At 35.2% G+C, this 27,965-nt stretch overlaps 2 protein-coding genes across 4 annotated transcripts in view; one reads left to right on the top strand and one right to left on the bottom strand.

The window, feature by feature from the left end:
• The window catches only part of LOC145246640 (uncharacterized), a 122,128-nt gene that overhangs the window by 72,427 nt on the left and 21,736 nt on the right, over positions 1-27,965 (top strand). The window contains exon 3 of one of the 3 annotated variants that reach the window (XM_080108343.1): positions 16,635-16,725. The exons of the other annotated variants lie outside the window; for them this stretch is intronic. The gene's annotated coding sequence lies outside the window, so the exon portion shown is untranslated. The remainder of the gene's footprint in view (positions 1-16,634; positions 16,726-27,965) is intronic. 3 annotated transcript variants of the gene reach the window in all.
• On the bottom strand, positions 19,193-27,894 carry LOC145246483 (uncharacterized; the record flags this gene model as incomplete). The annotated part of the gene is made up of 3 exons (XM_080108102.1): positions 19,193-19,243; positions 27,226-27,303; positions 27,556-27,894. Coding segments are annotated over 3 exons (468 nt in total), but the record flags the coding sequence as incomplete, so codon positions are not given.

The following is a 27,965-nucleotide window of genomic DNA, read 5'->3' on the forward strand; positions in this document are numbered from 1 at the left end:
TCTCTTGCTTTCTTTTCTCTTTCCTTCTCTTGCTTTCTTTTCTCTTTCCTTCTCTTTCTTTTCTCTTTCCTTCTCTTTCTTTTCTCTTTCCTTCTCTTTCTTTTCTCTTTCCTTCTCTTTCTTTCTTTTCTCTTTCCTTCTCTTTCTTTCTTTTCTCTTTCCTTCTCTTTCTTTCTTTTCTCTTTCCTTCTCTTTCTTTCTTTTCTCTTTCCTTCTCTTTCTTTCTTTTCTCTTTCCTTCTCTTGCTTTCTTTTCTCTTTCCTTCTCTTGCTTTCTTTTCTCTTTCCTTCTCTTGCTTTCTTTTCTCTTTCCTTCTCTTGCTTTCTTTTCTCTTTCCTTCTCTTGCTTTCTTTTCTCTTTCCTTCTCTTGCTTTCTTTTCTCTTCTCTTGCTTTCTTTTCTCTTTCCTTCTCTTGCTTTCTTTTCTCTTTCCTTCTCTTGCTTTCTTTTCTCTTTCCTTCTCTTGCTTTCTTTTCTCTTTCCTTCTCTTGCTTTCTTTTCTCTTTCCTTCTCTTGCTTTCTTTTCTCTTTGCTTCTCTTGCTTTCTTTTCTCTTTGCTTCTCTTGCTTTCTTTTCTCTTTGCTTCTCTTGCTTTCTTTTCTCTTTGCTTCTCTTGCTTTCTTTTCTCTTTGCTTCTCTTGCTTTCTTTTCTCTTTGCTTCTCTTGCTTTCTTTTCTCTTTGCTTCTCTTGCTTTCTTTTCTCTTTGCTTCTCTTGCTTTCTTTTCTCTTTGCTTCTCTTGCTTTCTTTTCTCTTTGCTTCTCTTGCTTTCTTTTCTCTTTGCTTCTCTTGCTTTCTTTTCTCTTTGCTTCTCTTGCTTTCTTTTCTCTTTGCTTCTCTTGCTTTCTTTTCTCTTTGCTTCTCTTGCTTTCTTTTCTCTTTGCTTCTCTTGCTTTCTTTTCTCTTTGCTTCTCTTGCTTTCTTTTCTCTTTGCTTCTCTTGCTTTCTTTTCTCTTTGCTTCTCTTGCTTTCTTTTCTCTTTGCTTCTCTTGCTTTCTTTTCTCTTTGCTTCTCTTGCTTTCTTTTCTCTTTGCTTCTCTTGCTTTCTTTTCTCTTTGCTTCTCTTGCTTTCTTTTCTCTTTGCTTCTCTTGCTTTCTTTTCTCTTTCCTTCTCTTGCTTTCTTTTCTCTTTCCTTCTCTTTCTTTCTTTTCTCTTTCCTTCTCTTTCTTTCTTTTCTCTTTCCTTCTCTTGCTTTCTTTTCTCTTTCCTTCTCTTGCTTTCTTTTCTCTTTCCTTCTCTTCTGTCATGCATCATTCTTTATTCATTTTCCATACTTTCTCCAATATAAAAACATCTTTTTTCTTTTTTTTGCTTTTCACATATCTGAAGAAAATATAGAATTTACCGAAATCTCATGTAATCCAGAAGTCTTTTACACTTCAAATGATTTTCTAGTTATCATCCTATCAAACAATTCTCTTGAATTTGCTAAACTGAATCAATTGTGACCTGACTAGCGTTGGTACGGTTAATCGGTATTGGAATCTGAAAAATTTTAGCATAATTTATGATTTCAAAGATTTTTAACTTTTCCATTGCAGTACTAAGGGTAGATATTTATTAATACTGCAATAGAAAATGAAGTTGAATTGATTTTTAAAGTGCTATTAAAACTAAAATCTATAGATTATATAAAAACAAATTAAGGTAAAAATGGAACAGGTAAGAATTGCATAAGTAAATAAGAAAAAAAAAAATATGATGGAGGTATTAGGCGAGATATACACATATATCCAACCACACTTGATGGTGTCAGTGGCACAGCTTCGCAGAAAAATTAACACTTCAAACTTGAAGATTATCTTAGCAAACATATTTGTCACATAGTTGCTATAACCCTTAATGAGGAAATAGTCGAAGAGGTTGATAATTTCATATATCTCAATGTCATCTTCACGGCTATAGGTCAGGCGAAAGATGAAATCTCAATTAGAATCAACAGGGCTCGCTCTGCTTTCTATCAGTTTCATAATTGCATTTAGTCATGAAAAGAAATCTAGCTAACAACCAAATGCTGCATTTACCAGGTACTTCTTCGCATGATCCTTCTCTATGAGTGCACAATCTGGTCCCGATGAGTAATTGATATTCAAAGGCTGGAAGTCATCGATCGGTGGTGGCTTCTGTATATTCTTGAAATCCGTATCTCTGACCATGTCCAAAACCTCACAATTCACGCATGATGTAAGCTTCCTAGACATAAGTACTCATCAGGAGACTCAGATAGTTTGTGCACTTTTTACTGTCCACCAACTAACTTGATGCACAAAGCAACAGCATTAACATCGCTACCGGGATGGCGCAATAAAAGTGATGATCAACTTAGGATGTGGCTTGCAATGGTCAAAGTTGATTTGGAAGCTACTATTTGTCCCCGCATCTTTGGTGTACAATTATGGAATTGCAATTGGCTAAAGTATGCTGAGTCAGGAGCGGACAGATTTGGATGGATGGTCTTGACTCGTGATGCAGTGAATTCACTTGGAGCCAACTTATTCTACTCCAGGTGAATGCTATCACAAGTAAGTAAATAAGTCCGTGTAGAAATTACATATTTTGTTATGGGATCACCATTGTTTCTAGTATTGGTTAATGTATACATGGAACACTTCAAGGAAATGTCATAAGGACATCACTATTATTTAAAATTCACAACCTGGACATCTAAAAATTACCAGGCGGAACTAAATGATTTTCATTTATGTTGTATTTGGCATAATTTCATTTAATTACGATTACATTTTTACTAACCCAGTAAATGTAATGGCTCAGTTTTATTTTGTGAGATGTACATTTCAATAGTTTCTTACGTTGGTTGTCCATTTTCCGTATATCGCTCTTGGGCAAATGCATTCTTGTACCTCAAGGAGTGTACGGTAAAAGCACCCACACACTCACACCGTTCCCAAGCGCTTCCATGCATGCCGATAATACTCCTCTCCAATCTCAAAATCATGCAAATAACAATCTGGGGAAAGATACTTTTATCTGGTACTCTCGTCTTTATGGTATGGCCTTGTGAACCTTTTCAGTAGAACTTTTTTTGAATGTCACTTATCTTAGACACCAGATGTGTGTCCGTAATATGGACAGCCCATAATCTTTACAAAGTGTTAGAAATTAATATAAAAGCGGTATATTTTGTAAAATTTAAAAAAGAAAAAAGTGGACAGTTTTCCGGGTTTTTTTTTTTCTTTTCTTTTTGTAGTATTTCCATTTTAAAAATAAGTTACTATTTAAAAATTTTAGATTTTTATTTATTTCACGTTTTTTTATTTTTGAATTTTTATTTTTAATTATTCCATTTTTACTAAAAATGGTCGTGGTCAACTATGTTTATTTGTTTATGAAAAAAAATTGAAGTAATATTTTTTTCAACTTAACGAACTTCTGCAAATCGACTTTGTTTTAAAAGAAAAATCTTTAGTTATCTCACTGTTTTCAATAAATTAGGAGGGGGGGGAGGGTATTTAAGAAAAAATATGTAGAATAATTGCCTTGTATAAGGTACTCACTTCCCAACCCCCTCAGTGCTTACTTTTGCAAAAATATCTGCACACATTGTGGGTTTTTATAGTCATTAAAAAAAAAAGGCGTTTTTTTTTTTTTTTTTTTTTTTTTTTTTTAATTCAATTTTCCCCCCAAACAAGGCACAGTGCCACTTTGAAGGATTATTGGGGACATATGTTGCAGGGGTATTATGAAGGGAGATGAGTAGCAAGATGTCTGTTCACATTACACTTGAACTTCTGCATGTCAGTACAGTTGGGAAAGCAGAATCCCAGAAGGGAGTTCCAAAATCTAGCAGTTCTGGGAAAGAAACTATTGGAGTAGAAGGCCTTCTTACACCTAGGGATCTCTACTGTGAAGGGGTGGGATCTAGAAGTGTAAGCCATGTTCAATTTCAGAATAGTTTCCGATGGTCCGTTGTTCTACACAAGTCCTGGGAGGTGACTGGTTTGCAGTAGACAGAACAGTTCTCTAGTTGGAATCCACAGAGCAAAAGTTTCTTCCCATGTTGACACAAAGAAAACATGCGAAATTGCTACAGAAAGGTTTAATATTTATGGAGCAATTCTGGTTTCTGATTGGTTGGTAGCAGAACGTGAATTAATTTGATTCGTCAGTTCCTAGCAGCATCATTTATAAATAGAATCTCCCGACTGTGCGAGATCGTACCCCATTATAATAAAAAATATTGTAAAAGTTTTTGCAGAATCTTAATCGATAATTAGAATCATGAAAAATGTTTAAATTATTCTATTACTATTATTACTAGTCATGACACATTATTTTTACAATAAGATGCCTTTTTTTCTTTTTTTTTTTTCCAAGGAAATACTGTTTCACTAGGTCTTCCACTTCCTGAAAAGCTGAAGAGTCTCTTGCGTGAGTTATAAATTAGTTTCACAGAAAACTATGGTTATTCTCCTTGGGGACATTTGGGGATATTTCTAGATATGATCCTTTAGCACAGCACATGCATACATAATCTATGAATATATATTTCAAGTTATGTGCTGCATGTTTTGGTTTCGATGAACACCTGGGTGTAGATCAGCAGAAATTTTATGAAAATAAAAACATCAATAGCTATAGCTGGATTAACAAAACATTTTGTCTCTAATTACAAAGAAATTAAGCCCCATTTAAAAAATTTTTTTTTTTTTTTTTTTTTTTAGTGTGACCTATTTTTCTCTTCTATCTCATATATAAATATATGTATGTCTGTGTGAGAAAGAGAAAGAGAGAGCTAAAATACAAATATTTTAAATTATGCATTACATACGTTTCTGGAATATGTAACGGTATTGAAATAAATTTGTGTGTGTATGTATGTATATATATATATATATATATATATATATATATATATATATATATATATATATATATATATATCTATAATGATTGTATCGATTGGTTTCCTAGATGTAAATCCAATGAAACTTTCATGCTCAATGCATGGCAGCTGGTATTTAGTCTGTTTATTATGCAAACCTTATTAGTTACATAAAGTGCATACGTGTTTCAGTGGAATCCCAACTCAAGGATAATCGCAACTAGTCTTCAAAGTATTTAAAATTTATGTAATTATGCTCAAATTCTTTTTTTTTTTTCTTTTTTTAAATTTAATGAGTGCTTATTCTTCTGATGAGTCGGCGGAAAATATTCAAAAATTGACATAATTGTTTTTGCACTACAAAACTGGTGCTGTCAAAAATTGAACATTTTAACATGCTGAAAGAAATAAATGGTAAGATGAACAATATCTTGAAATTTGGAATATAGACTTTTTGTCATTTATTTGTATATGCTATGTAATTATATTTAACATACCTCAAGCTTCATAAATAAAAGGATTGGTATGAATAAAGGGTGAAATATAATTGAATAAGAATATTTTTTTCCATAAATGTGTGTGTATATATATATATATATATATATATATATTGCAATCATGAAGGGAAGACTTATAATTCAGGATTAAAAGTAAAGTGTGTTTTGAGATAAAGGGGTGGTCATCATAATGTAATTTATAATTTTTAATGTAGTTGCAGTGCCAATAATGTGGGTTGAATAACATTGAGATTGGATGGATGCAAAATCAGAAATGGGACATGCAAATTCTATAGCAAACCCCACTCTCCCCAATGGTTCACTTCGACTTGTGTAGCTGCCATAATGCAAAGGCAGCATGCGTACCGCAAATTTAACCGACATAAGTCCAGTTCAAACAGACAGAAGTACATAGAAGACGGAAATAACTGTAAGAAAGAAATTGCGACAGCTAAGAGAGAATTTACTGAAACCATCCAAAAACGCACCGAAGCACAGAAATTAGGAACCAGAGACTTCTGGAAAATCTACAACAGGGCAACAATTCCCCCACTATCCAACAATCATGAGGTTGTTTGCTCAGCAACTGAAAAGGCGAACATGCTTGCCAGACGGTTTGCCTCCAACTCCACACTGAACTCTGCTAACCACCCCCTCCCTGACTTTCCTTTGCAGATAGACGCCACACCAGACGACCTGAAAATCACCCCTGCTCAGGTGCATGCTATCATGAGAAAGCTTGACACTGCAAAACCATGTGGACCTAATCTCCTCCCAGCTGTGCTATTAAAAAAGTGCACCGCAGAAGTAGCTCCAGGTCTCTCCAAACTTTACAACACATGCCTTAATGAATCTTGCTTTCCTGCCTGCTGGAAAACTGCTTCTGTAGTGCCAGTTTTCAAGAATTCTGGCGAAAGAACTGACCCATCAAATTATCGCCCCATTAGCCTCCTCCCACTTTTTGCCAAAATATTTGAGACCATAATTAACCAAGCTCTAGTCCATCACCTTACAGATGCTAAACTTCTGACTGACCAATATGGATTTAGGCAAGCCCATTCCACAGCAGACATCCTAACTGTAATCTCAGAACGTATATACCAGTCACTAAACAAAGCGGGGGAGGGTAGAGCGGTAGCTCTAGATATATTTAAGGCTTTTGGCAGGGTATGGCATGAGGGTCTTAAGAAAATCAGATCATACGTTATCACTAGAAGAATACATAACATAATTAAATCCTTCTTAGATAAGAGAAAAATCCAGGTTGTCCTTGATGGTCGTACATCTAAACAATATGATATAAATGCGGAGTGCCTCAGGGGTCTATCCTTGGACCTCTGTTATTCCTAATATTCATAAATGACCTCCCTGACAAAATTGTCTGTGAGATGGGTATGTATGCTGACGACACCACGCTCTATAACAGACACGATATGAACACATATCTAAAGAAATGGCAGAAACACTAGAGGAAGACCTCCAATCCGTAGTGGAATGGGGACAAAAATGGATGGTCACCTTCAATGCTGCCAAGACTAAACTTGTTTCCTTCAATAATTACAAGAAACCTTCCCTACTGCCAATAGCAATGCCCAAAGACTCTTTATCTGAAAGTACATCTTTTAAACTCCTCGGCCTAACGTTCACAGGAAACATGAGTTGGAACAATTACATTGAGAACATTGCCAGAACCACTGCGAAGAAGGTGGGTTCTCTCTACCGTGCTAGAAAGCTATTAACGCCTGAAAGTATCCTATACCTCTATAAGGCCACCATTCGCCCATGTATGGAATATTGTCATATTTGAGCTGGTGCATCTGCCACTAGTCTCTCACTCCTAGACAAGGTTCAAAAGAGTCGCCAATCTAATAGGTCCTGAACTGGCATCTAGGCTTCAGCCTCTGTCCCAACGACAAAATGTTGCATCCCTTTGCCTGTTCTACAAGTACTTTAACGGTGAATGCTCTGACGAACTACAAGCACTTGTGCCCCATCGATGTAAATACCCCCGACAAGCAGCAAAATCCCACCCCTTCACAGAGATCCCAAGATGCAAGAGAGCCTTTTACTCCAGTAGTTTCTTCTCCAGATCAGCTAGACTTTGGAATTCTCTTCCGGGTCCCTGCTTCTCCGACTGTACTGACATGCAGAAGTTCAAGTGCAACGTGCTCAACTTCCTACACAGTACCCCTGATGCTCATGTCCCTGATAGTAGACCCCTACAACAAAATGGCAATGTGCCTTATTTGGGGTGAAAATGTAATAAAAAAAAAAACTGAGCAACAGACGTATTTACCAACACATTAAAAACTCATGTGCAGCAAACGTCAACACGAACTCATTTTCAATTCTGAGTCGTGCTCACTCAACATTCCATTTAAAGATCTTTTAAACAGAGGAAACGTCTCTTATGTTTGAGTATGATTAGTCTCTAGGATCTTTGAAAAATAAAACATTGCTTTATTTTAATCATTTTCCCTTTTTTTTTTTTTTTTTTTACCACCCATAACGGACTGCAACGTAATCTTATTTTAAATGTACATATTTTCGATTTCTCCATTTTAAATTTCTCGAAAGCGAGGGCGAAACTGGTCAGCTGACTCTTCCCCCTTATTTTTCTTTCCTCTTCTTCGCCCCTTTTTCTTTATTTTAAAACATTTTACTTTTGATCATAAAACATAAGTTTTCCTTTCATAATTATAATTAACTTCTGTACCCCCCCCCCAAGCTGTGTGTGTCTGGTCACGAATAGGCTCCTATATGGTTGAGTATTTAAAAAAACTGGTTACATATAATGATAGAAGAGGTATTGAGACACAGGAATGGGTATGTTTGATCTGGCAGAATGGTGGTTCATTAAAATTGTGGGGTCTGCGTTCGCGCCTGGTCCACAAAGTATGGAAATTAAAAATTTTAAAATTACAGAAAAAACGTTTACAAGTGTTTTTGATATAGATGTACATACTAATACTTTGATAAGTATTTTTTAACTTAAATAGGGATGGTATAATAAAATTGTGGGGTCTGCGTTCACGCCTGGTCTCCATAGAATGAAAATAGGCACAAACTTTAATAAAGACTTTTCATATCTATCTGCATAAGTATACTTTGATAATTATGTTTCAGTTTGAAGAAATATGGTATAATAAAATTATGGGGTGTTCGTTCGCACCTGACCTCCATAGAATAGAAATATGTCACAAAGTTTAACAATTTTTTTAATATAGATCCACAGAAAATTATGATGAGTCTTTCAGTGTGAACAGGTATGGTATAATAAATTATGGGGTTTATCTATTTTATTTTTAATTTCATCATATTTTGCTTTGGTTTTGATACCCCCAAATTCAAAGCCATCTCTTTACAACCCTTCCTTTTCATAACTTATCATACTTTCATAAATCAGTCCATTTTTTTGTAGGCTGTTTTTAACCCAGTCAACGATGGATACTTTTGCTAGTATGTGTGTGTGTATATATATATATATATATATATACATATATATACACACACACTATTAAAGTAAAAATTTGTTAATTTTGTATTCAAACATATTAACACAAAGTTCATTTAGATCACTCGATAGTGCAATACTAGAGTTCATAGTATGTGCTTGTAGAGTTAATAAAACAAACTTTTTGATATGTAAATAAAATGAGTGTCTTTTCGTAGTGAAAAGTGTGTGTGTGTGTTTTATTTTTATTTTATAGAGCCGGAGTCTAAAGAGCAAAGTTTATTTTTATGTGTCAATACTTTAAAATAATCTTGTTCATAATACTGTGGATATATAATAAGCTCAATAGGTATATTTCTCCTAGAGCTATATTAATATTGATTATAAAGATTAATAATTATAAATTATGAATCAGTTTCAACAATATTTTGTTTGATTTTCCTGTTAAAACTGATTCATAATTTATAATTATTAATCTTTATAATCAATATTATATATTAGTGGCCTGGCAAGGCCACAGGGGAGATAACCAAGCAAAGAAAGACCCTAAGTAAAATCCCCCCACTTTTTGAAACTATAATTTCTTTATATCTTGCAAACTACTTGTGGAATTTTAAATATAATTTTCAGCACCCTCAAAAATCTATAATCGTGGTAATTTTAAAGGATTTTTTAAGGGTGGAAAGATATTGCATCTTTACTAATGTTTCAATCATAGTCATTTGTTTTCTTACTTTTGCATATGAATTACAAAATATCTGATATTTTCCCATTTTATTTTGGTTTTCATGCATAAAGTAAATTTCAGTGTATAAGGATTATTTGATACTGGACATATTCATGATTGTACCCTATTTCTAAAAGAGAGCAGATATAACATTAAAAATATTTGCTGTTATTTCAGATCATTTGAAACCACAGCAAGTTTTAGTCTCCCCTCCATTGAGCCCGGAGGTTTTGGGGAAATTTATATATATATCTACAATTATGTAAATGCAACTTTGTGAGTTCGTTCGTTATAGACTCAAAAACGACTGGACCGATTTTTATGAAATTTTACACAAAGATACTTGGTGTGCCTGGCCATGTTTTAAGCTAGGTTTTGGGCATTGAAATGTTTCCAACAAGTAGCGGCAACTGATATTAGCCATGTATTGTACGTACAAATGAAAATGACCGCCCATTTTTCCAGGTCGTTGCTTAGCGACAAACCAGACCGACGCTGACACTGTTATTTATGTTATGGAATTGTTCATACTACTACTACTACACGCTTCACAGCGCACGCACAGATGCATACACGACCATTACAGTGTGTTTTCTCTTTCTTTTTTTTTTCTGTTTGACGACGTAACTTAATGTTGTTCTGTTAATTGGAAAGGCAATTATTGATACAATTAACTTTCTTAAATCAAACATTCACAGACGGTAATGCTACATTTACAGTATAAATACAATTGAACATTTTTTTTTATATTTTAAAATAGTTCTTCCATTTTTTTTCATTAACTTGACTTTAATTAACACTTTAAATAACATTTATTTATACTTATATAAATTCATTAACCTACCAAAAATGATTTTTTTTTTTACTAACTAATCAAAACAAAACACTCCTCACAACAACAATAAAACCACATTGCTTAGAACATTACGTATGCATTTACGAACACTTATTTAAAATTCTCTCTTTTCTTATTTAATCTTCTCATAAATTTCAATTGAGATTTTTTTTTTTTTCGAAAATTTATATTTTTACATGTTTAGTTTATCTTACATTTCATAAGCATAAAAATGGCATTAAATCAACCTTCCAACCAAGGTCAGTTAATACTGCTAGTATATTATAAATTAATCAATTGAGTTCAAGTATATTATTAACATGAACTAAAAACCAATATCTTTTCAAAGTGCTCAATACATGTGTCGAGCTTATAAACAATCCTTTCTTTCCTTTGTATTTTCGATGATATTCTGGGAATATTTTATTCTAAAGTTTTTTTTCAAGATTCATTTGATGTCCTAAAGAGACATGTACATGTTGAAACATTGATAGATCTGCATAGACTTCTCAGTGTGTGTGTGTATATATATATATATATATATATATAGATTCAACCACTCTGAGTCATAGACGAAACGCGTGTCAGCAGATAATTGTATTTTAAAAACAATATATATGCTATTCCCCATTTGGGGATACCAAATTGGTAAAAGGGAAAATTATTCCCAAATTGCATTTAAGTAAAAATGCACTTTTTTATAAATAATTGAATTCATTCAAAAAGTATCGCAAAAACAAATAACATCTGTGTGTGTGTGTGTGCGTGTGTGTGTGAAGCTAAATAAATTGTCATTATGGAGTAATGGTGTGAGTTTTCTGTGAATGAAAAATACCTTAAGTAAAAACACCTGAAGAGAAATCCTTCTACTGTTGCTCCCCTCTCCCCATTGTGTGTGGCATAAAATTTCTAATTTTATTCTTTTTATTGTTTCGTCTGCCCACATTCTCCATTTCATCTCGTCTGCTTCTCTGCTTCCAAACTTGAGATTCTCATCATTCTTTAAACTATTTTTTCGCACTCATATTCCCTTGTTGCATCTTTTCTTTTCTGATTGTTTGATGCTGTTTGCTTCCCATTAAACAAACCTCTGGACACTCATCATTTCTTCAAGGTGGCCATCTTTAAGAAAAGCGATTATAATCATTTCTTTTAGGTGGGTTTATTTCACCTTTCTTGGTTGGTGATGAGAATTTCGGTCTAAATTACTATTTTATCCTTTTTCTCTTTTGATTTTTCTTCAGCTAAAACTACAAATTAAATAAAAATTACAAAAAAAAATTTTTTTTTTTCTTTACAGAATCTGTTATTTGTGAGTTTTTTATACTGTGAAAATAATTTTAAAAAAATGCTTTCTTTGAAAGCAAAAAGAAAATAATAAATATTGTAGAATCTTATTAAACCTATAATACTATTGTGTAAAAATAGTTGAAACATTTTGATATTTTAAAACGCAAACAAATTTATTTTCTTTTTAATTTAATAAGATAAACATATGGTGAATTTAGCAATTGTGTCAGTTAAACTGAGCTCAACATGATAGTCAATATATATTTTCAATGAAATGCTCCTTTCAAAAATGGGTGATGTCTGCAGCAAACAGTCAGCTAAAAAATTTGCTTTATATTTAGTTATTTTTTGCATAAAATAATAAAATGTTATTGTTTCATTGTTTTCAATTTGTTTGTAGTATTATAAAAATATACTACTTTATGAAGTATTTATTGATTTCTTTATATTATGTTTTAGAAAAATAAAAAAATTTGACACTGGTTGCTGCAGACTTTGTGTCTCATATTATTCTGAATCACCCCAAAATATTTTCTACTCAACCTAGTTAAATTGATGTAAATTTTTTTGGTAGTATTCAAAATAATGTTAATTTGGACTATTTAACTATTTTTTAATAGCCATACCAGACAACAATTTTATTAAATATGGTAACTTGAATTATGAACAAACTGAAGTTTTAATGTTTTCTGAGAGCCATATAACTGACCTAGACCTCATCTATTTGGGTTTAACTAAAAAAAAAAAAAATTCAATAAAAACAAAAAACTGTCTTTTCAATAAAAATAATTTTCATAATTGCTTAAAAAACAATACATCAAATTAGCAAATTTGCAGACGAGAAAATAGGGAGCAATCATAACAGACAGTTAAAGGAAAAGCTGGCTAGGATCCAATAAAAACATTATTCTCACCTTTTTTTGCCCTCAAGTGGACAGAAGGGAAGGGAAGCCATTAAAGCAGAGGACAGGCATTCTCTTAGTCAGATTCATGACAGTTTCCATTTTTCTTTTCCAATTAAGGTATTGTGTAATGTTTTGTAAAAAATAAAAAAAATCCTTTGGCCTGTAGAGGTGGGGCAAGTTCATGGTTAAGTTCCAAATTAACATTTCTGCATTAAGTCCTATGAGTTTAATATTAAACTTTCAAACTTAATTTTATTTATATTTATCAAATTTATCTTGGCCACCTCTAGGTGTATCAGAATTTTTGTAGGAATTTTTGACACCCCTAACACGAAACTGAAAATAAAATATAAAAAACTCGTAATTTCTCTTTTAAAGGTGGGTTGTTTATTTTCTTTATGGATTATACTCACAAAATAAACTATTAAAGTTGTATAAAAAGTAATAGAAATATTTTTTTAAAAATAGTAATGAAATTAATTGAATGTTACGAGTTCAGTATTTTTCAATTTTTAAACTTTAAAAATCTATCAAAATTTTTCTATTGATTCTATTTTTACGATATGTTCAGGGTCAATGTGAAATTTTATGCTCTTTCCAATAAATCGAATATAATATTTTAGACAAACGTTTTTTTTTTTTAATTCACGCCCCCCCCCCATTTTCAAATGTCTATTAAAAAGTAAATAATTAATTTATGTACCAAAGTTTTATATATCACAAATTGAAGATAAAAGATCAATAAATAATATATTTAAATTTAAAACAAAAAAAGTAGTGTTTTTTAGAAATTTACCTGTAAAGTCCAAAGTTTAAAACCTTTTTTTTTTTTTTTTTTTTTTAAACACGTTTGTTTTTTGTTTTTTTGTGTTGTTTTTTTTTAATGAAACCGTGGTCCTTGCTCCTTTTAATTGAAAAAAAAAATTAGGGCTTGAATTACATTTTTCGAGGAGTTATAAGCTACGAAAGATAGCGGGTGGAATTATTCAATAGTTTTCACAAAATTTCTGACACTGTTAGGCCACCTCTTCCATAAAGCAGGCCTGTCCAAGAAGTCTTCATCTGCTGACATCAGAGCTGTTAGTACTGACTAGATAAACAGAACGTTGCATGTAGGCATACGACGGCGGTAATTTCTCTTTTAAATTATCTGTAACCATGTTCAGCAAGTCTATCCTGAAGATTTTTTTTCTATTTTTTTCAAATTTTTTACTACCTTTTTAGGTCTTAAATCCTAAAAAAAATCATCTCAATTAGTTTCTCTAAACAGTTGACAGGCATTTATAGAAATAAACAATTTTGCAAAAACTTCTCTGAAAATCATAATTTAAGTTCTACCCTTGATCTTTGTTTCCCGAAATTCGCTATCTGAATTTACTGAAATATAAAAATCATTTAATTTAGTCTAAGTGTATGCCAGGACATCACCCTAGGTGGGTTGAATAGGATTTCTGTAATGGAAGACATATCAAGGGAATATTAAATTTACAAGCATTCCCCATATGCGTGTATGTCCCCGTCGGGGGCGATGACAACATTAGGTTTTAGCAGTTGTTGCAGGGAGGTGTTGACATCCTCCTACATACAGCGCCTTGTATTCTTAGTCAGTACCAGATGGTTACCCATCTAAGTTCAATGTTGTTTAACTCCAGTAATCTAATGAGAACTGGTGTGATTATGTCGTATACAAGTTTACTAAAGCTAAGGAAAGATTTCAAGAATCATCATTTTTTTTTTTTTTTTTTTTTTTTTTTTTTTTTCAAGAAAAAAAAATGTTTATTTTTTATTTTGTGAAAAATCCACGTCTTTGTAGCAAAATAAGCAAAACCACAAATTTGTGATCTTCACAACACTTGTTTCTCAGGTATTCAAACTTTTATAACCTGATCCATATACTCTGCAGAAACGGCCATTCATAACTGTTTGGAGAAACCAATAAAACTGAAATTTTTAGAAATGGTCTCTTAAAGAGATAAAGAGGCAGCGAAAACTTGAAATCTAATGAAAAAATCCTCGGCCTAACTTTCACAGGGAACATGAGTTAGAACAGATACATTGAGAGCATTGCCAAGGCTGCTACAAAGATGGGCTCTCTCTACCGTGCTAGAAAGCTACTAATGCCTGAAATTATCCTGTACCTCTATAAGGCCATCATTCGACCATGTATGGAGTACTGTTGTCACATTTGAGCTGGTGCATCTGCTACTAGTCTTTCAATCCTGGACAGAGTTCAAAAGAGTCGCCAACTGTCATCTAAGCTTCAACCTCTGTCCCATCACCGAAATGTTGCATCCCCCTGCCAGTTCTACAAGTATTTTAATGGTGAATGCTCTGATGAACTACAGGCAATTGTACCTCCTTGACGTAACTACCTTCGACAAACCTGACAAGCAGCTAAATCCCACCCCTAAACCATAGAGATCCCTAGGTGTAAGAAAGCCTTCTACTCCAATAGTTTCTTCTCCAGAACTGCTAGACTTTGGAACTCCCTTCCGGGATTCTGCTTTCCCAACTGTACTGACATGCAGAAGTTTAAGTGTAATGTAAACAGACATCTTGCTGCTCAACTCCCTTCATAATATCTCTGCAACTCGTGTCCCTGATAGTAGCCCCCTACTTCAAAGTAGCACTATGCCTTGTTTGCGGTGGAGATTGAATAATAAAAATAGAAAAATCTTCAGAACAGATCCTTGTTGAATTTGGTTGTTGCAATTTTTTTCCTAGAAGTCAGGGTATGATTCAAAGAAAATTGGAAGATTCTACTTATAGACACTGGCGACCGGAACTGACCAATCAAATGGAACCACATTCTGCTAGCAATCAATCAGAAACTGCAATTGCTCCATAAAAATCTTGGATCTCTTAGAATTACAGCACATAATTTTGTGTCCACACGAGAAAAGATCTTTGTTCTTTGCTTGCAAAATTTTAAAGTCTAGGACTTGTACAAATCAGCTACCCATCGGAAACTCTTCTGAAATTAAACATGGCTTTCAATTCAAAAGGTTGAAAAGATCGAATTATCACAGAAAAAACATTATCACCTGATTTTATTAATATGGAGATTGTTAAAAATATTTCTACTTCCTTCTCAACCCAAGCAAGACATTGCCACCATGTAGTGAGTTGAACCGCAAGATGTCTGTTCGCATTACATTTAAATTTCTGCATGTTAGTACAGAGGGAATTCCAAAGTCTAGCTGTTAGAGTAGAAGGCTTTCCGCCATCCAGGGATTTTACTTGTAACACAGGTGCAGGGATGCAACATTTTGGTGATGGGACAGGGGTTGGAGCTTAGTTGACAATGTGAGACCTATTAGACTAGAGACTTTTTTTTCTTTTGACCCTGTCTAAGAGGAAGAGATTAGCACCATCCCAAAAGTGGCAACAATAATATTCCATGCATTAATGTAGAGCTTTAACCCCCCCCCCCAAAAAAAAAGGACCTTTTCTTTGTATACAAATATCTCTCTCACCCACCCCCCTCTCTCACCCCCCACCTCTCTTCATTCTGTGTCTCCTTTACTCTCAGTATTATCTGGACTTCTCTTTCTCACCATTCCAACTGTTTTACTAATATCGTTTTTTTTTTTTGTTTTTTTTTCTGCTTTCTAGCTCTCCAACCATTTTCACCATTTCTGCTGCCTTCTTTTTGCTAATATTCATTTCAGTGCCGCATCCTCATCCGTTTTTAGTCCCCACTGATTTTCTACGCTTTCCTTATTTTCCCTATTTGCTCACACTACTATCCGTCTCTCCCCAGCCCTCCAATTTCCTAACTCGGCAAATGGCAAAGGCAGGAAAGGTTAGGCAGATGCCAGTCTACCACCCCTATCTTCATCTCCGGTTCACCTGTTCCCTAAAAATGATAGGTAAGTCTGGCAGGAGCAAAGTTTTCACTACTCTGTGACATTTTTCGAGTAGGTGCAGTGCAGCTGACATAGAAATATTGGCAATAATTATTCTGCAACAAGTTATCACCTACGGGGGCCCCTAATTTTCAGGATCATTATTTTGATTATACCGCTGTCAGTCACCAGGTAATCTATTTTTTTTTTTTTTTTTTTTTTTTTTTTTTATGAAGGGAAAGGGTATCGTTCACCAGATGTGAATGGATCTAAATAAACCTATCTAATCGTATTTGCATGTGCTGACTTTCCATACAAATATCGTTGGTAAGTTGTGTGTCTCTTTTTCTTATGTTTTTACATTAATTTATGAATTATATTAAAAAATGAAAGAAATGCATCCCAGTTTATTTCTGGTCTTAAAAATATTTAATACACTGCAACTTTTTGCTTAATTATAAACAATCAATTTATATCTTTCAAATCAACAGTATAAAAAATATCAAAAAGACTTAAAAAAATTTTTTTTTTTTTTTTTTTAAATTTTCTTCCTTTGAAGACTGTAACATTGGGTATAGGGCAGCAAAACCAGCTGCCAACATAGCCTGTTTTTTTTTTTAACCAACCGAGAGCTCTTTTTAGTATCCTTGTTGTTCCCTTAAGTGCAATTTTTTGGATCTCTTTTGCACTTGGTTCACCAGGAATATTAATTAGGTAGGACTTCAGGTTCTTCTTCTGTGGCACCTATAATAAATGGTATGATTGATATCTCCCTAAGATTCCAGTTACTTTTCATATCCTACATGAGACGTTGATATTGGTCTGTTTAGAATGTTAGAAACCGTGTAAAACAAAACTATTCACATTTCTTCTATTGCATGTTTGAAAGAGATTGAATATAAAGTTGAGTTTTGTGTCGCACTTACATTTTTATTAAAAGCCTATATTTTCTATTTAAAGATTATTAAAACGAACTTAATATACTCAGTCATAGATATGCGAGTTACTAAACGTTATCTAATTTGCATATTCCTTTGAAAAACGAACTTTCATTAATTATTCATTTTTTTATGGTTTCTTATTGGATGATTGGTTTCATTTAATTATTTCTCGGTTTTATTTATGCGCAGTTTCTCCATTAAGATTCTAGCACACGTGCGCACACACACAATTTTTTATTTTTTTATTTTATTTTTTTTTTTAAAGCAATAATTGCAGTGTAGGAACACCACTGTTGTATTCAAATTCACTTAAGTGATAGTTTTATTCCCTTGCACACAAATGTATGCATTAAGTTGCCTCTTGACAGGATGCATTTTTATTTTAAATATACTTTTTTGTTTTTATAATCTTTTGCGTACATAAATGTTGTCCATGGACGAGCATTTCTTGCTTATTAGCAGTCATCAGCATGGCTAGACTTTGGCAAGGATCGAGCCCATAACTACATTGTCTGTAATCTACCATTTTAGAAAAAAAATATATTTGGACATGTTTAGATATCTGGTACTCATCAGTGTGGTTACATGTAGCAAGATTTGAAACTGGTATCCCAATGGTTGATGTCTTGTCCTCTATCAATTAAAGCAAATGAAAATTGAAGGAGAAATTATATTTAATTGAAATTATTTTTATTTTATAATTCTTTTTTTTACAATACTGATAACAGAACTGTTCATTTTTTTTTCTATGTATTTCAGTACCTAAGTCATCTTTAATATAAATCTCGCCTGTCTGTGTAAATGTATATATGTTTGTATGTCTGCCTAAAACTTTCAATAGAGGCGACAGATTTTCAAGATCGGTATCGTTTTGAAGCACGACCCTTCAGACGACAAATATAAAAAAAATTGACTAAAAATATAATTCCTTCACCCTCCACTGGGCACTTTTCTACAAGGAAGGGCCGCTTTTTTTGAATAGCCTTAATTTAAACCTTCGCCACTTCCTGGTTTGGTGATGGGCACAACGGCAAAGACGTCACTTTTTTTTTTTTTTTTTTTTTTTTCATGTTCCTTTCTTTCATAGCGGTAAGAGTTCTGGGCCTGCCTGCCTAGTACCACTTTTTTTTTTTTTTTTTTTTTTTTTGCTCAACACACACCTCCAAAGACCCGGGCAATGCCGGCCACCCAGGCTAGTATACTATAATTACATGATTCAATGTTTACTGTTTGTTCATGGGTTGAGAAAATGACCATTGTCCTAAATTTTCTGTATCATTTTGATTATCCCACTTTTAGTGATCATGTAATCTTTTTTTTTTTTTTTTTTTTTTTTTTTTATGAAGGGAAGTTATCGTTCACCAGATGTGAACAATTTAAATAATTGTATTTTCATGCGTTCATTGGTTAGTTGTCTTTTTTTTTTTGTTTATATACATATTTTTTATATTCTCCATAAATAAAACAATAGATGTATGTTTGCATGTGTGTGTCTGTGAAAATATTTAACCGATAAACTCTTAAACTACTGGTCACATAACACTGAAATTTAACAGGAAATAGTAATTGTACACTAAGGATGGTTTATAACAAGTAAAATCTTTGTTTGGATGGATGAATAATGAGTACAGAAATATGTTGGCAAGTTGAAATGCAAAATGTTCATTTCAACTTGAACGACATAATTCTATTTTGTGCATGTGCAAATTCATTCATAGCTTAAAGTGGTTTAATTTAAATTTTCTTATCTATCTAGCAATAGTTCAAATAATAGGGAATGGAGCTGAAGTGCTATTGGTTTGGATTCTAGCTGATGACACCCAAGTCAATTTAAAAAAAAAAATAACTTGAAATCAGTAGTACTGTGTATTAGGTACAATATCATATTGAATAGAGAGTTGGTTCTGTAATAAGAAATAGAAAATGTGAATGAATTAAAATATATTTAAATGTGAAACTATAATAGGAAGCCCACTTTTTTTTTTTTAAAAGCACCGTTTATATGGTAATTTAAATTTAAAGGTTTTTTTTTAAAAACCAGACAAGTGCAGAATTTTTTTTTTATAGACATAATTGTAGATACGAATTTTAAAAGGAAGTGTGTTTTTCTCTTTCTTCCGTGCCATCCTGAGGATGTTGCAATTATTAACACCGGCATGGCATGAAAGAGAAAAATAAACACTTCCTGAAGAATCTTTTGCGATTGGAATTCGAAAGAATTTAATCTTAATGAACAATTGTGTTTATTAAAAAAAAAAAATGAAATCTTTCACTTGTCTGGTCTTGAAAAAAAAATTTTTTTTTTAATTCAAATATTTGAGCATATTCCCCCCCCCCTCAACGCTAGTTTAAATATAAACCCATATTTCAAATATAAATATAACATAGTTCTATTAATAACTCAATAGTACAGTACTAAAATTATAAATACATTTTTTTTATTATGTTAAGTGCTTTGAATATGAGGGGGGGGGGGCAATTCATAGAGAAAAATTTCATCTGTATTTTTTGGCGATACTTATTGAATGAAGTCAATTATTTATCTGGAAATGCATTTTTACCTAAATGCGAGTTGGGAATAATTTTCCCTTTGACCAGTTTGGTACCCCCAGATGGGGAGCAGCATATGTATTTTTAAAATGTAATTATCCACTGACACGTATTTCGTCATCTATGACTTATCAGAGGGGCTGAATCTAGCGAGATTTGAAATTGGGACCCCGCGATAAGAAGCCTAAGCCTCTTCCACTGAGCTATCTCACAGGACTACTAATGTATCGCGTTTTTATGTAGATGTTTGTTTTTGTTAGCGAATATATAAATATAAAAGGCAAAGCCGTCAGCGGCCTTTTGTGCCGGGACGTCATGAAAGCAATTAGCTTTGATCAATGTGGAGGAAACCCCTCATATCAGACGATTACTATTCATTTGGACATTCCCTTTTTGTGGTGAGCTGGTTTTCCTCAACATCGTAGGGAAACAAATAAATGAAACGTCTGAAAGCTGAACTGGCTTTCAACCAATCTTCATTTCTCCACCTGCGTGAACTCATTCACTTAGCAAGTAAACATTTTTGATTGACATCGCTAAATTTAAACGCTTTTCACTTCCTATGGCCTCTTAGCGTAGCGCTAAGATGTCGCGTTTTCTTTCACTTTCTTTTCCTCCTTCGCATCACGGGTTCGAGCCTGCCTGACTACTAACACTTTTTTTTTTCTTTTACACCACCAAACACCCGGGCAACGCAGGGTAACCCCACTAGTTAATTTATAATTTTTATACATAAAATAAAAAAAAATTGGGATGAATTTCTTTTTACACTACAACCTCTCGGTCACTTTTTGGTTAACATAAACATTCAATTTGTATCTTTTTCAAATGAACATTAAAAAAATACTTTTATATTTTAGAATGTTAGCTGTGTAAAACATCATGTTCCTTCTATTGCAAGTTTAAAAAAAAAATTAGGTATATATATATATATATATATATAATGATGGGACGATCCCAATGTTTTTCCCGATTCCAATACAATTACTAATTCTGTTTCGATTCTTTTAAAACCTGTAAATATTTAGCTAAAGAATTGTTGCTATTTATTCATTTTATTTTTATTTTTTTGAATTACTTTAAAACCCAAGTAGGGTTATTACTATACACGTAGATTCGAAAAAGTTATACAAAAAACAAATATATAACAAATAAATGTTATCAAAAGTAAGATAAGTTACTTTTCTAACTAACTGGATAATTTTTTTGTGTTTTTATTTAATGTAAGATGTTTATTCAGCTCGAAAAATATAGTGTTTGCTGATGTATTGAAGAATTAAAAATGGTGCCGGACTCTCTGAACATGGTAAGTTTGGGAAAATGAGTTAAAAATAAAAAAAATATACAAAATACTGTTAGAAACTCACTCAATATATGTTACTGTGATATAGGCTGACATATATTCAGTGGGTTTTTAACAGTATTTTGGATAGTTTTTTTTTATTTTTAACTCCTTTTCCTAAACTTACCGTGTTCAACAGTCCAGTGGCATTTTTAATTTTCCAATACATCGGTAAACACTGTATGCTTTTCGAGCTGAATAAACATCTTACATTAAATAAAAACACTAAAAAATTATCCAGTTAGATAGAGAAGTAACTTATCTTGCCTTTGATAACATTTATATTATATATGTTTTTTGACAACTTTTTCGAATCTGTGTGTACAGTAATATAAACTCCCCATGTAATATGCGCATATGGGGATCTATAGATTTTAGTTTTATCGGCAAAATTTAAAATCAATAAATGTTTATCATTTTATAATTAGTACCAGCAAAGAAAATGAAGTTTTAAAATTTCTTGTTTTGCTTTACAATCATCCATGATGGCCAGCTCTCAAATGCACCTATAGTCTACAAAAACAGACATCCCTTGTACTTTATGGCCATTAAATACTTATGCAAAATAGATTGCATTATTTTTTTTTTTTTTTTTTAAGCTCAAATCAATCATGATATGTTTAGTTTCCTGAATAAACATTTAGATTTTTGGATAGCAAACATTTTTTTAATGCTTTTTTAAAAATGACTTTTTTAAATTTTATTTTAAAAAAATTATTTTATCTTCTACTCCTTTCCAACCATACCTAATTTAAGTTAAGGTTACGTTGTTTCATTTCGGATTTGGGTATTTTGTTGGCAGACTAGTTTCTATTTTTGACAAAATTCAATGTTTACTTCCGGAGGATGCAGCATCTGTTTCAAACTAGATTCATCATGGTGACAACTTCAATCAGTTTTCACAAATTTATTGAATTTTCCGCACTACCGTGTTTGTCAATTGTTGTCTGCTGCAATTTTCGTTGACTGAGTGTCTCGGCACCTTCTGATAGTTTACGTAACCCACCTGGAATTATGCCGATGATAACTCAATCTCTATTCTGTATAAGTACCAATACCTCAAATTCTTCTGAAATTAAAGAATACTAAAAATTTATCAAGTTTAACCTGAACACCCTGTATGGTAATACGTTCAATCCTTAGTGTGGCAGCACTCAAAAATACAATTGCAAAATTACTTAACACTTCTCAGTTATGACTGACGGAATGAGAATATGCTACCCTCATGGATAAATAAAGAGTTCCGTTGAAAATTCTGTGCAGATTCCTGAATTTGACAAAAAGATTCCCAAGTTCAACCAGATATACTTGAAGTAGGTCGGAGGTTGCATCGATTGAAACGTTAGAAAATGACATTCAAGATGAGAACAGTGGTTCAAAGAATCGAAATAATACAAATCAAAATTGGGTGTGCAAACACAAACTTACAAGGGACATTCGTTTTATTTTATTTATTTATTTTTTTTTACACGGACCCCGCCCTCCTCTGTAAACTGGTACAAGGTAATCATTAGCAATGACTGAGTTTTGACATTTGAAAAAACATCCTTCTGCCGATCTGACATCTTGCCATAAACCAATTAATGCTAATTTTTGTTTGTAATTTCAGTCAGGTTTTGGTTATCTTAATTTATATATATATATTTTTTTTTTCAGCCAAATATTATGGCCCTCCCCTCCTTTCTTTAGGTCAGCATTTTGTACACAAATTGCGTTCAGTTTTGTTGTTCAGCTTCAGAGTTGTTTAATTTCCACAGTTTTTATAACTAGAAATACACACTTCAAAACGAGTGAAAACCTGTACAAATGTAATTATCATCTTGTGGTAAAATAAAAATTCATGAAAGGCAAATAATTTTTTTTAAATAAAACCACGCAGTTGAAATATTGGTCAAAGTAATCAAACCTCTAAAATCACATGGAAGCATAACTTTGTTCATATGAGTTTCATTTGAACAAATTGAATTTTCTTAATGCTGTGGCACTATGTGCTAATTTGTGATAATTTTTGTAAATTTATTTTTTTAAATAAAATGAATAGAAAATTATTTTTTTCGATCACGCATAAAAAATAAAAAAAACACCTTTTTCATTCTCTTACTTCTTTTAAACTTTCACACTCTTTCCCTCTCTTTCTATTCGACTCTTCTCTCTTTCTCTCTCTCTCTCTCTCTCTCTCTCTTTCTCTCGCTCTCTCTCTCTCTCTTTTCTCTCGCTCTCTCTCTCTCTCTTTTCTCTCTCGCTCTCTCTCTCTCTTTTCTCTCTCGCTCTCTCTCTCTCTTTTCTCTCTCGCTCTCTCTCTCTTTTCTCTCTCGCTCTCTCTCTCTTTTCTCTCTCGCTCTCTCTCTCTCTTTTCTCTCTCTCTCTTTTCTCTCTCGCTCTCTCTCTCTTTTCTCTCTCGCTCTCTCTCTCTCTCTCTCTCTCTCTCCCCCTTCTCTCTCTCTCTCTCTCTCTCTCTCTCTCTCTCTCTCTCTCTCTCTCTTTTCTCTCTCGCGCTCTCTCTCTCTCTCTTTTCTCTCTCGCGCTCTCTCTCTCTCTTTTCTCTCTCGCGCTCTCTCTCTCTCTTTCTCTCTCGCGCTCTCTCTCTCTCTCTTTCTCTCTCGCGCTCTCTCTCTCTCTCTTTCTCTCTCGCTCTCTCTCTCTTTCTCTCTCGCGCTCTCTCTCTTTCTTCTCTCCTCTCGCGCTCTCTCTCTTTTCTCTCTCGCGCTCTCTCTCTTTTCTCTCTCGCGCTCTCTCTCTTTTCTCTCTCGCGCTCTCTCTCTTTTCTCTCTCGCGCTCTCTCTCTCTTTTCTCTCTCGCGCTCTCTCTCTCTTTTCTCTCTCGCGCTCTCTCTCTTTCTCTTTCGCTCTCTCTCGCTCTCTCTCTCTTTTCTCTCTCGCTCTCTCTCTCTTTTCTCTCTCGCTCTCTCTCTCTTTTCTCTCTCGCTCTCTCTCTCTTTTCTCTCTCGCTCTCTCTCTCTTTTCTCTCTCGCTCTCTCTCTCTCTCTTTTTCTCTCGCTCTCTCTCTCTTTTCTCTCTCGCTCTCTCTCTCTTTTCTCTCTCGCTCTCTCTCTCTTTCTCTCTCTCTCTCTCTCCTTCTTCTCTCTCGCTCTCTCTCTCTTTTCTCTCTCGCTCTCTCTCTCTTTTCTCTCTCGCTCTCTCTCTCTTTTCTCTCTCGCTCTCTCTCTCTTTCTCTCTCGCTCTCTCTTTTTTCTCTCTCGCTCTCTCTCTCTTTTTTCTCTCTCGCTCTCTCTCTCTTTTTTTCTCTCGCTCTCTCTCTCTTTCTCTCTCTCGCTCTATCTCTCTTTTCTCTCTCTCGCTCTCTCTCTCTTTTCTCTCTCGCTCTCTCTCTCTTTTCTCTCTCGCTCTCTCTCTCTTTCTCTCTCTCTCTCTCTCTCTCTCTCTCTTTTCTCTCTCGCTCTCTCTCTCTCTTTTCTCTCTCGCTCTCTCTCTCTCTTTCTCTCTCGCTCTCTCTCTCTCTTTCTCTCTCGCTCTCTCTCTCTCTCTTTCTCTCTCGCTCTCTCTCTCTTTTCTCTCTCGCTCTCTCTCTCTTTTCTCTCTCGCTCTCTCTCTCTTTTCTCTCTCGCTCTCTCTCTCTTTTCTCTCTCGCTCTCTCTCTCTTTTCTCTCTCGCTCTCTCTCTCTTTTCTCTCTCCCTCTCTCTCTCTCTTTTCTCTCTCGCTCTCTCTCTCTCTTTTCTCTCTCGCTCTCTCTCTCTCTTTTCTCTCTCGCTCTCTCTCTCTCTCTTTTCTCTCTCGCTCTCTCTCTCTTTTCTCTCTCGCTCTCTCTCTCTTTCTCTCTCGCTCTCTCTCTCTCTTTTCTCTCTCGCTCTCTCTCTCTCTTTTCTCTCTCGCTCTCTCTCTCTCTTTTCTCTCTCGCTCTCTCTCTCTCTTTCTCTCTCGCTCTCTCTCTCTTTTCTCTCTCGCTCTCTCTCTCTTTTCTCTCTCGCTCTCTCTCTCTTTTTCTCTCTCGCTCTCTCTCTCTTTCTCTCTCGCTCTCTCTCTTTTCTCTCTCGCTCTCTCTCTCTTTTCTCTCTCGCTCTCTCTCTCTTTTCTCTCTCGCTCTCTCTCTCTTTTCTCTCTCGCTCTCTCTCTCCTTTTCTCTCTCGCTCTCTCTTTTTTCTCTCTCGCTCTCTCCTCTCTCTTTTTCTCTCTCGCTCTCTCTCTTTTTCTCTCTCTCGCCTCTCTCTCTTTTTTCTCTCTCGCTCTCTCTCTCTTTTTTCTCTCGCTCTCTCTCTCTTTTTTCTCTCGCTCTCTCTCTCTTTTTTCTCTCGCTCTCTCTCTCTTTTTTCTCTCGCTCTCTCTCTCTTTTTTCTCTGTCGCTCTCTCTCTCTCTTTTTTCTCTGTCGCTCTCTCTCTCTCTTTTTTCTCTGTCGCTCTCTCTCTCTCTTTTTTCTCTGTCGCTCTCTCTCTCTCTTTTTTCTCTGTCGCTCTCTCTCTCTCTTTTTTCTCTGTCGCTCTCTCTCTCTCTTTTTTCTCTGTCGCTCTCTCTCTCTCTTTTTTCTCTGTCGCTCTCTCTCTCTCTTTTTTTCTCTGTCGCTCTCTCTCTTCTCTTTTTCTCTGTCGCTCTCTCTCCTCTTTTTCTCTGTCGCTCTCTCTCTCTTTTTTCTCTGTCGCTCTCTCTCTTCTTTTTTCTCTGTCGCTCTCTCTCTCTTTTTCTCTGTCGCTCTCTCTCTCTTTTTTCTCTGTCGCTCTCTCTCTCTTTTCTCTCTCTCTTTTCTCTCTCTCACCTCTCTCTCTTTTCTCTCTCTCACTCTCTCTCTCTTTTCTCTCTCTCACTCTCTCTCTCTCTCTTTCTCTCTCTCACTCTCTCTCTCTCTTTCTCTCTCTCACTCTCTCTCTCTCTTTCTCTCTCTCACTCTCTCTCTCTTTTCTCTCTCTCACTCTCTCTCTCTTTTCTCTCTCTCACTCTCTCTCTCTCTTTTCTCTCTCTCTCTCTCTCTTTCTCTCTCTCACTCTCTCTCTCTCTTTTCTCTCTCTCACTCTCTCTCTCTCTTTTCTCTCTCTCACTCTCTCTCTCTCTTTTCTCTCTCTCACTCTCTCTCTCTCTTTTCTCTCTCTCTCGCTCTCTCTCTCTCTCTCTTTTCTCTCTCTCGCTCTCTCTCTCTCTCTCTCTTTCTCTCTCTCTCTCTCTCTTTCTCTCTCTCTCTCTCTCTTTTCTCTCTCTCTCTCTCTTTTCTCTCGCTCTCTCTCTTTTCTCTCTCGCTCTCTCTCTTTTCTCTCTCGCTCTCTCTCTTTTCTCTCTCGCTCTCTCTCTTTCTCTCTCTCTCTCTCTCTTTTCTCTCTCGCTCTCTCTCTTTTCTCTCTCGCTCTCTCTCTTTTCTCTCTCGCTCTCTCTCTTTTCTCTCTCGCTCTCTCTCTTATCTCTCTCGCTCTCTCTCTTATCTCTCTCGCTCTCTCTCTTTTCTCTCTCGCTCTCTCTCTTTTCTCTCTCGCTCTCTCTCTTTTCTCTCTCGCTCTCTCTCTCTCTCTCTTCTCTCTCGCTCTCTCTCTCTCTTTTCTCTCTCGCTCTCTCTCTCTTTTCTCTCTCGCTCTCTCTCTCTCTTTTCTCTCTCGCTCTCTCTCTCTCTTTTCTCTCTCGCTCTCTCTCTCTTTTCTCTCTCGCTCTCTCTCTCTCTTTTCTCTCTCGCTCTCTCTCTCTCTTTTCTCTCTCGCTCTCTCTCTCTCTTTTCTCTCTCGCTCTCTCTCTCTCTTTTCTCTCGCTCTCTCTCTCTCTTTTCTCTCTCGCTCTCTCTCTTTTCTCTCTCGCTCTCTCTCTCTCTTTTCTCTCTCGCTCTCTCTCTCTCTTTTTTCTGTCGCTCTCTCTCTCTCTTTCTCTCTCGCTCTCTCTCTCTCTTTTCTCTCTCGCTCTCTCTCTCTTTTCTCTCTCTCTTTTCTCTCTCGCTCTCTTTGCTCTCTCTCTCGCTCTCTTTGCTCTCTCTCTCTCGCTCTCTTTGCTCTCTCTCTCTCGCTCTCTTTGCTCTCTCTCTCTCGCTCTCTTTGCTCTCTCTCTCGCTCTCTTTGCTCTCTCTCTCTCGCTCTCTTTGCTCTCTCTCTCGCTCTCTTTGCTCTCTCTCTCTCTTTTCTCTCTCGCTCTCTTTGCTCTCTCTCTCTCTTTTCTCTCTCGCTCTCTTTGCTCTTTCTCGCTCTCTTTGCTCTCTCTCGCTCTCTTTGCTCTCTCTCGCTCTCTTTGCTCTCTCTCGCTCTCTTTGCTCTCTCTCGCTCTCTTTGCTCTCTCTCGCTCTCTTTGCTCTCTCTCGCTCTCTTTGCTCTCTCTCGCTCTCTTTGCTCTCTCTCGCTCTCTTTGCTCTCTCTCGCTCTCTTTTCGCTCTCGCTCTCTTTTCGCTCTCGCTCTCTTTTCGCTCTCGCTCTCTTTTCTCTCTCGCTCTCTTTTCGCTCTCGCTCTCTTTTCTTTCTCGCTCTCTTTTCGCTCTCGCTCTCTTTTCGCTCTCGCTCTCTTTTCTCTCTCGCTCTCTTTTCTCTCTCGCTCTCTTTTCTCTCTCGCTCTCTTTTCGCTCTCGCTCTCTTTTCGCTCTCGCTCTCTTTTCTCGCTCGCTCTCTTTTCTCGCTCGCTCTCTCTTTTCTCGCTCGCTCTCTCTTTTCTCGCTCGCTCTCTCTTTTCTCGCTCGCTCTCTCTTTTCTCGCTCTCTCTCTCTTTTCTCGCTCGCTCTCTCTTTTCTCGCTCGCTCTCTCTTTTCTCGCTCGCTCTCTCTTTTCTCGCTCGCTCTCTCTTTTCTCGCTCGCTCTCTCTTTTCTCGCTCGCTCTCTCTTTTCTCGCT

The sequence above is a fragment of the Euprymna scolopes genome, chromosome 24, assembly GCF_053919585.1.
Source record: "Euprymna scolopes isolate OS-2025 chromosome 24, ASM5391958v1, whole genome shotgun sequence".
Taxonomy (NCBI): Eukaryota; Metazoa; Mollusca; class Cephalopoda; order Sepiida; family Sepiolidae; genus Euprymna; species Euprymna scolopes.